Source organism: Tenrec ecaudatus, chromosome 12 (genome assembly GCF_050624435.1).
Source record: "Tenrec ecaudatus isolate mTenEca1 chromosome 12, mTenEca1.hap1, whole genome shotgun sequence".
NCBI classification, from domain to species: Eukaryota; Metazoa; Chordata; class Mammalia; order Afrosoricida; family Tenrecidae; genus Tenrec; species Tenrec ecaudatus.
Window position 1 is genome coordinate 1,117,555 of NC_134541.1, and position 8,554 is coordinate 1,126,108.

Sequence of the window (8,554 nt, forward strand, 5' to 3'; positions counted from 1 at the left end):
TGGGATGAGAAGAAACTGTAAACATTTGCATGTTTATTTATAATTACAATTTACATGACTACCAACAGCAATCCCACCACTAGGTTCTCTAATCCTTGGGTATGACGGCCTACAAAAATAAACCCCGGCTTAACAGCAACTGAGTCGGAGTCGAGAAGATACAAGTAAACCTTGACAGCTACTGAAGGGGTTCCGTAACCAAGGTCCTTGTTTTCAACAAAATGCCCGTCATCGGGCTGCATGCTACACTAAAGTCTGACCTGCTCATGCAACCAGTTTATATGCCCGCCTGCCTGCCCTGGGCAGGAACATGAACTATGTACATTGAGAGGGGGCAGGCTCGCTTCCTAAGTGGATGAGGGAGGACCCCACCTGGATGGGCTTCGATCCCACCCCTGTGGAGGCTGGTGCTGCTGGCTCAGAGCAAAGTTTAGGCCCATCTTAACCAGAGGGGCCCTCCCAGTCCTCCTTGCTGCAGATGGCAAGGTGGCCAGATTGCTTTATGACACGATCCCCTGGGCTGGCCCTGGGTAGTGGGGTGGCCACCTCTGCCAGTGTCATTTGCACTTTTTAAAGTCAAAGCTGCCATAAAGCTGCCAGCTGGAAGACACTCACTATGGAGCCCTGGGGCTGGCTGTGCTCCAGAGAAGGGTGGGCTGTAAGGGCTGGGGCTAGAACTAGTCCACCGGAGGGCCCCAGACACGCCGAGTCCAGTCCAAGGAGTGGGGAAGATGACCAGTCGATGTGGCCACTTCTCCCTCAGCAAGTGTGTCCTCTGCGTGTCTGCTGAGCCCCCTCTGCAGGAGCCTGTGGGGACAACACGAGGCGGAGCTGGCTTCAACTCTCGCAGGCTTGCTGCACAGCCCTCTAGGTCCTCTAGCGAGCTGACTCATGTTCTCCCCTGGGGAACCTCTCCCCAGACCCTGAGCTTGTTCACTTGAGTGGGGCTGGGAGTGCCGCCCACAGCACCAGCAGGGCCTGGGGCAGTCGGAGGGCCAGCTTGGGTTTCAAGTGTCAGGGCAGCAGCTCACTTGGCCTAACTCGGCTCTCTTCCCAATGAGACTTCCCACCCAGGGGGTCCCACCCCACAAAGTCCTTGCTGCTCACCCTGCTGTAGCCTCACACGCGGCCAGTCCCGGCTCTGTGGGTGGTCGGGTTGCGGCGGGCAGTTCCAGCCCCTCGGCCCCCTCGAAAGCCACCCCGGAAGCTGCGTCCTCGGAGAAACCGGCCAGACACACCGAAAGTCTCCGTGTTGAGTTTCCTCTCCTCGGCCCACGTGGTCCGCCTGGAACTGAAGGTGGCAAGAAACCCGCCCTGAGCCAGAGATCCAGGAGAGCATGTGGTTCTCGTCCCAGGAGGGCAGCTGGGCGAAGCAGGAGCTTTCCGGATGTCAAGGAGATGGGACCCCTCACCCTGACACTGTCCCCCACTCATCAGCGTGCACACCTCCACCAGAAGCATGGCTGCCCCACAGGGGCCCAGAGTGCCCACCCACCCCCACAGCAGACCCTCTCTGCCCTCTTCCAAAAGCCACTGCCCGCTGAGACATCAGACAAAGCTGAGCCCCAGCAGATGGAGTATGTCGGGATGGGCTGAATGCCCACAGCCTTGCCAGTGCTTGCAGGTCCCATTGGGACAGACACACAAGCCATTATAAACACAAGATGCCTGGTGACCTTGCAGGACGACCGACTCGTCGGCGCACCTGGTCTTGAGCTCAGAGGAGATGTTGTCAAAGAAGGACTTGGACTTGTCGTAGTAGCAGTTGGGCCCCAGGAGGTCTTCCTCAGGTGGGGCCTCGTTGTCGTTCGGAGTCACCACTGCCGTGTCCTTCTCTTCCCCCTTCTCGGCTTTGTCGTCTGGGCAGACAAGCATACGGAGGGGCTGGGCTACATTGGTGCCTTGTGCCAACTGAGATGACCCTCCACTGCCCTTGCGTCCCCACATTCCCACCTTCCATTCCTCCTGCCCCCCACTGGCTTGTGTCAACTCTTGGAGGGACAGGGAGTGTCTATATATGTAAAACCAAGCAGACCTTTAAAATTCAGTTTCTTCTTGAATTCTTTGTCCAGCTCTTCCCGATTGAACTGAGCGTTTGCACTCTCAAAGTCAAAGTCCCCTTCAAACTTGATGGTGTGCTCCTTGGTGCCAGCCGGGCGGGCCTGCCCTCGGGAGCGGTTCCTCGTCCGCCGGTTCCCTGGGGAGAAGACCAGAGAGATGAGCTGTCTGTGACCACAGAGTAGCTTCCCAGGGTGGCTTTGGGCCATGCCCAAGCCCATCAGACACGACAGGGGCATGGCACCCGAGGCAGCAGCCCAGCACCCAAGACACTGTCAGGAGTGGCTGTGCCAGACCTGTACCTGATCTTCTCCTCTGAGGCCTCCTGTTCTCGTCGTTCACCTGCCCCTGACTCTGCACAGCAGCGGGCTGAGTGACATCTACGGCGCAAAGGGAGATCCCGTGAAGCCCGCCCAGCCTCGGGGACACACGCACACATTCCCCCCACCACCAAGCCTGCAAGCAGCCCCAAGCAGAAGGTCAGCCACATGGGGCACCCACAACTGTGCCTGCATAGCAGAGGGCAGGAGCGGGCGCCCAGGCTACAGGGATCACCACACAGCGAGGGAGCAAGCACGAGTGGGGAGGTATCCCTACCGCTGGCCGTCTTGCTGCTGGGCTGGGCCTGGCGACTGTGGAGCTGTGCGCCCACGGAGCCCTTGCTGGGCAGCAGCTTCTTGCTGTTGAGGCTGTCCACAGAGCCTGTCTGCACAGCCTGCTCCACCATGGGGCTCTTGCCGACCGGGATGGATGGAAAAGCAGCTGAGTGGAGGGAAGAGGTAGGCTCAGGAACAAGAGGTCTCACTCACCATGACCCTGCTCCAGCCTAGTGTGTCAGACACACAGCCTAGAGAGTTCTACAAGCCCTTGTGGGCTCCTCCCACAGGCCACCTCTCCAAGGCAAGCTGAGGTGGGCCAGCCAAGGCATCACTAGCCACCCAGGCCCTTCAGGCCGTCCGGCGCCCCAAAGAGGGGCAGGTGCCGTGCCCTGCCTCAAACAGGCTTTCCCAAAGCAGATTTGCTCCGTGACCTGGCCGAGCTCGGGATGTGAGGACGGTGGGAAAGCCCAGACCAGACTGTGAGCACCTGGAAAACACTAAGGAATTACTGCAGTTCCACTTACAGCCAAAGAGGAACTTGGAAAGGATAAATGTGGGAGCCACACCTCCGAACAGCGCCCGCCCCCTCGGCAAGCCAACTCCATTCGGGAACCATCAAGAGAGCTTAAGGAGTGAGGTGGCCCAAACGGCAAGGTGGTTTAACCAAGGCCAGCTAGGCTTGTCTTTCACAGGACAATGTGCTGGGACCCTGAGTGGTACCATGTGAAGAGCCGCGGGGCGGGGCGGCCAGCCCTCACGCGCTGTCACTGGGTGGGTCCACCTACTCTGGAAACAGATCAACTCAGAGCAGTGAGCCTGTCTGGTGCAGCAGAGAGGGAGGAACACAATTCTGCTGTAAACAAACTGCCAGAATCCCCACAGGACTGGGACCACGGCTCTGGGAGAGCACAAGCCTACGGCAACCAAGGGACCCAGAAGAGTCAAACAACTGAGGACACTCAAGTAATGGGTCAGGTAAAGCCTGAAGCAAAACACGGACTGTGTACAACAGGTGAGTGTGAGGGCTAGTCATACAACCTGCAAAACTTCCAGTCCCTCAACGGACAAAACGAGGGCACTCTTCAACCTTAGCCAGCGGCCCTGCAGGCCAGTCCTCGCCCACCTGGTCAGGCAGCTAGGAGTCCCCAGTGTTACAAGGGCCCACCTCCCAAGGCCCAGTACAGCCTAACACACAGATGTAGGGCAGCACCCTTACCCTTCCTGGCCCACTCCAAGGAAGCTGCCTTCCTATGGTGAGAGCAGGTGGGGCCCAACCTGGGCCCTGACCGCAGTCCTCCAGAGACTGGGCAGCAGTTAATCAGGATACACTACAGCCACCTGGGCCACCGCTCCTGTGATCACAGTATCCCCCACCCCCACCCCCGCCCGGGCAGTTACCCTTGGCAGTCAGCTGGTGCGGCTCTGAGGACATGTCGAGCTCTGACACGGGCTGAGGCGATGGAGAGGAGCTGGGGCTGGAGGCGGCGGCCGAGACAGGAGGGCTGACCACCTTCTCTGAAGAGGAGAGCAAGTAGAGGGGCCCCACCTCAGCAAGGACTCGGGGACCCCCACCTCCCCGCCTGCCACTCCAAACCCATGACCTGCAGCTGCCTCGCATCCATCAAGTCTCAGCACTGCTTCCCGCAGTGGTCACTGTCACAACAGCTCTAACTCGTCCACCGTGCTAGGACCGTCCAAGTCCAGGGTCTAGGCCGACAGACTGCACGCGCTCCAGAAAACCCAGAGGTTCACCGCTTTATGGTGACACTTGCTGACTGCAGTGGCCGAGCACTGAGCCCACAGGACAAACGCCCAGTGTTCTTTGGGCACCATGCCAGCAGTGACACTAACGTCTACAACTAAGACTGGTTACCTGGTAGCAAGTAGCCCTCAAAGTTTGGAGCTTAATCATCAGGCACCCTGCCTGCCTACCCCTGCCTGGCAGAGATGCCCTGCAATAGCGCTGGTCACCTGCAGAACTGAGTCCAGTCAAGGGATTCGTAGGTGACCCACCCTTGCCTGAAGCTAGCTAGCATCCTGCTACAGGGCTCACCAGTAATTGCCCAGAGCAGGCTGCCGGGCCATGTATGTCGGTCTTGGTCCTAAATCGAACAGGGGCTAAACCTATCTGGTAGACGCTTCGTTGGATTAAGTGATGGGAAGACTGTGTGTGTCCCTGCCTTCAGCAGCTGAGACTGCCTGTGCACGTAGGTACTCACCTAGACCCAGGGAGGCTGCGTACTGCTGGCTGAGCAGGGAGCTGGCGGCCAGCTGGCTGTAGGGCGGCATCCCTCGGAAGGGGCTGTAAGGCACGTGTGGCTGGAAGGACGAGGTGGAGGCCGAGCCTAGGGAGGACTAGACAAGGAAGATAGTGAGCTGTGTCCCAGGGTCCCCCAAACAGGGGTGTCCCACTGGCTCCTCTTCAGAGGGCCCACGCCTGGCCAAAGCTGTGCTCCCAGCCTCTCCCCAGCTCCACTGTCTGCCACTCCAAAGGGTCACCTCAACTAGACCACCACCACCAGGAAGTCAGTCTCACAGCGATGGAGCAGGGCTGTCAACTGTCTGCCATCCCCAGATGGCCCCCATGATGGACTCACTGTCTCACCTCCACCTGCTACTTCGCTGTCCCCCTACAATCAGCCCACCTCCCTCCAACCTTCCCACAATCTGGCCCAGGTGCTGCTGCTCACTGCCCACCTTCCAGGTGGTATTCATGAACAGAGGGAAGCCACCCAATGTCCAAATCAAGCAGTAAAGGGATGCCAGTATGGACCTAGTCCTGCCTCCTGTGGCAGGTGGGCATGGTGTCCCAGACCCAGTACAAAGTCAACAAGTCTGGCTGCCCCTACCCCACATCACCCCCATCCAACCAGGGTTCACATTCCTCCACCCCAAACAGGGAGGATACGAGGGAGAATGTGTTGGGCTACTAACCACAGGCTGGTGGTTCAGACCCAATTCAGGATTAAGTTTTAGGCATGTCCCCCAACCCCCAAATCATCAGTATGAGCTAGAAGAGGCTAGATCCCCACCAAGCAAGGGTCCCTACACACAGGGGTACCGCCTGAGAGGTGGAGAGGCACAGCAGACATCCAGAGCTGCACCTGGGACCACAGCCAGGCCTCCAGCCCGAGCCTCTACAACCTTCTTCATGCCGCCCCCCTTTAAATGCAGTCCCTCATGTTGTGGTGCCCACCCCCAACCATTTTATTTTTATTGCTACTTCGTAACTGTAATTTCACTGTTATGAATAGGGAGACCTCCGTGAAAGGGGCGTTTGACCCCCAAAGGGGTCAAGACCCACAGGTTGAGAACTGCTGGCCTACAGGAACAAAACCAGCCTGGACCACCCCATCCCTGAGAACAAGCTGTGGCCCCCGGTCGAAAACTGGCCAGCCAAACAGCTGACAAATAGAGCCAGGTCCCTAAATGCCCCTACCTGGACAATGGCAGGGTCCTGAGGAAGAGTGTGCTGTGCTTTTGGGGGTTCACACACGGTGATGTCCTTGATGTCGCTGCCCCGAAAGATGATGTACTCATAGACCTCCTCCCTAGGGGGCGCAGGCCGCTCTGTGGGACGGTCTTCGGTGCCGAAGGACCTCACTGGGGGTGCAGAAGAACAAGAGTGACCCCGTGTCCGCCTCGCCCGAGTGCACGCCCGATGGGGGCTCAGCACCTGATCCCACCCCTAGTCTCTGCGGCGACCTCCACCGGGGCCTTGCCGCTTCCTGCACCTGCACCGCCCCCTCCAAACAGCCCACAGCTGGCCCAGCCTGTCCCAGCGGGCTGCCCTCCCACCCCCAGCCCTGCAAGTGCCGTTCGAGTGGGGAGGGCCCGCAACCCCGGGCGGGGCAACCCCGAGCGGGACAAGCTCTCGGCAGGGCCCGTTAGGGGCTGGGCGGCCCCGGGGGTGACGGCAGGCGCTCCAGGCCCCGCAGCCCAGCCTCGGCCTGTGGGGGCGGGGCCGCGGCCTGGGCACCGCCTCCGCACACAAAGGGGGGGCCCCTCAGCAGACGCGGACGCGTCCCGGACTCGGGGGAGCACGAGCGCAGCGGGGCCACCGGGGTGCGGGCACGCTCGGCAAGCACCGAGCCCCGCGGGGGCCCGGCACGCCCAGCCGGTCACAAAGGGGCGCGAGCGGGCGGCCAGTGGCCGGGCGGCCCCGGCTGGCCGGGCGCGGAGGGCGGTTCTCGCGCCGCGCCGGGGCGGCCCCGTGCGACTAATAGGTTCCAGGCGGCCCCGAGGATCGGCTTTCCGGCCGCGCAGCCTTTCAGGGCGGCCCCGCCCCACCCCACCCCACCCCCTCCCGCAGGGGCCCGGGTCCTCCGTCCAGCTGTGCCCTCCACCCACGGCCGGGTGAGGGGAGGACCGCGGCTTGGGGCGCAGCCCCCGCGCCACCCAGGGGGGGCTCCCCCAGCGTCCGCGCCCCGCCCCCAAACCACCGGCCCGGGTGGGCGGCCGCACACAATGACGCCGGGCGGGGGCGAGGGCGCGGCCCCCGGGAGCGCGGGGGACCCCTCCGCGGACTCCTGCCTCCGCCCGGACCGGGAGCGGGGGGCGTGGGGGACGGGAGGCCGCGGCGGGAGCCGGCACCCTGGGGGAGGGGTGGCGAGCGGCGTGAGGGGGGAGCGGGAGGCCCGGGGCGGGGGGGCGCCGGGCGGTTGGGACCGGCGGGGGCGCGGGCGTACCTTTGGCGAGCGCCACGGTGGAGTTGTCGGTGTCGATGGTGTAGAGGATGCCCTCGTAGCGGATCTGCGCCTTGGAGATGAGGCTGATCTTGCTACCCAGGTACGGGGTGCCCGAGGAGCCGCTCATGGCGGCGGCCGGCCGGGGGGCTGAGGCGAGGCGCCGGGCCTGCTCCGCCGCCGCCGCCACCGCCTCGAGCTCGCCGCGCCGCCCGCTCCGCCGCGCCGCCTGCTCGCCGCAGCCCGAGAGGCCTGCGCGGGGGCCGGGCGGGCGAAGAGGGGCGCCGCCGGGCTCCGAGGGGCGCGGGAAGAAGGGGCGCAGCAGCCACATCCGGGGCCCCGAGCGGCGCTCCGCCCCCGCACGCTCGCCTCCCATTGGCCCGTCGCGCCAGCCTCCCTTTAAAGATGGCCGCGCCGCCGCCCTGGGGGCGGGGCCGAGGCTTTCGCCTGCGCACTGGGGCTCCCCGCCCCCACTGGCTCCCGGCGGGCCCCGCGCGCGGCGTTGAGCACGAGACCGAGGGCGGGGGGAGGGCTGAGGCTAGCAGGGCAACGCCACGCGCGTGCGTGCCACCCGCGGGGCGGGGCCTCCTCGGTCTCCCCAGTGCGGAAGCCAGGGCTTGCACCGCGGGCTGGTCGAGCCGCCCCTTTTCAGTCCCCCTGCGCTGCTCGGACGGAATCGGGAGCTTGCGGCCGGTCAGCACCTAAGGACCTAGCCACCACTGGGCCCCAACGCCCCAAAGCAGCTCACGGATGGTCACCGGGGCCCAGTGGTGGCCACTATCCCCGCCTGCCAGAGCAGGCTATCCAGATGCACCCCGGGGGATGGGAGGGTTTAGGGGGGTCAGTGCTGGGGGATCTTGAACCATACACCCCTCCAGCACCACACCATCCCCCCCAGTATGTCAGACCCAGCGACGTCCAGCGAGAAGACGGGAGTGAGATAGAGGCAAGGGAGTTCAGGGAAGCAGCCAGGAAGCTGAATGCCCCTTGTATGGCTGCCATCACTGCAGGGGCCAGCCCGAGAAGAGAGGCCTGGTCCTGGGCACAAATGCCCCCCTGAAGGGACCGGTCGCAGACATCTCAGGGCACACCTTTGTGCAGCTGGTGCCCGCCAGGGCCTCCTGAGCACCTCAGCAGATGTCACTGACTTGACCCTCTATCTCCCACCTACTGGTTTCTGAGACACTTGCGCGTGTGTTGGCCATGCTGCCT

At 62.9% G+C, this 8,554-nt stretch overlaps 1 protein-coding gene across 3 annotated transcripts; it reads right to left on the minus strand.

Moving 5' to 3' along the window:
- Positions 1-18: 18 nt before the first annotated feature.
- On the minus strand, positions 19-7,670 carry LSM14B (LSM family member 14B). Of its 3 annotated transcripts, XM_075528353.1 has the most exons (10): positions 7,346-7,668; positions 6,097-6,260; positions 4,877-5,012; positions 4,056-4,172; positions 2,656-2,820; positions 2,361-2,438; positions 2,036-2,197; positions 1,706-1,859; positions 1,108-1,291; positions 19-807 (listed from the first exon to the last, which is right to left on the minus strand). In XM_075528353.1, exons 1-9 carry the CDS (start codon positions 7,470-7,472, stop codon positions 1,120-1,122), a joined length of 1,275 nt encoding a protein of 424 aa, XP_075384468.1. In that variant the 5' UTR covers positions 7,473-7,668; the 3' UTR covers positions 19-807; positions 1,108-1,119. The 3 variants fall into 3 exon arrangements, with proteins under 3 accessions (XP_075384468.1, XP_075384469.1, XP_075384470.1); XM_075528354.1 differs by lacking the exon at positions 2,361-2,438 and having other exon boundaries at positions 7,346-7,670; XM_075528355.1 differs by lacking the exon at positions 4,056-4,172 and having other exon boundaries at positions 7,346-7,667.
- Between the last annotated feature and the right edge of the window lie 884 nt (positions 7,671-8,554).

Excerpts from the sequence above, each read along its gene's own strand:
- LSM14B (XM_075528353.1), bottom strand. The coding sequence starts at position 7,472 with ATGAGCGGCTCCTCGGGCACCCCGTACCTGGGTAGCAAGATCAGCCTC. Across the intron at positions 6,261-7,345 it reads CACCGTGGCGCTCGCCAAAG|TGAGGTCCTTCGGCACCGAA; the intron begins GTACGCCCGCGC and ends CTGCACCCCCAG. Across the intron at positions 2,198-2,360 it reads GCCTCAGAGGAGAAGATCAG|GGAACCGGCGGACGAGGAAC; the intron begins GTACAGGTCTGG and ends TCTTCTCCCCAG.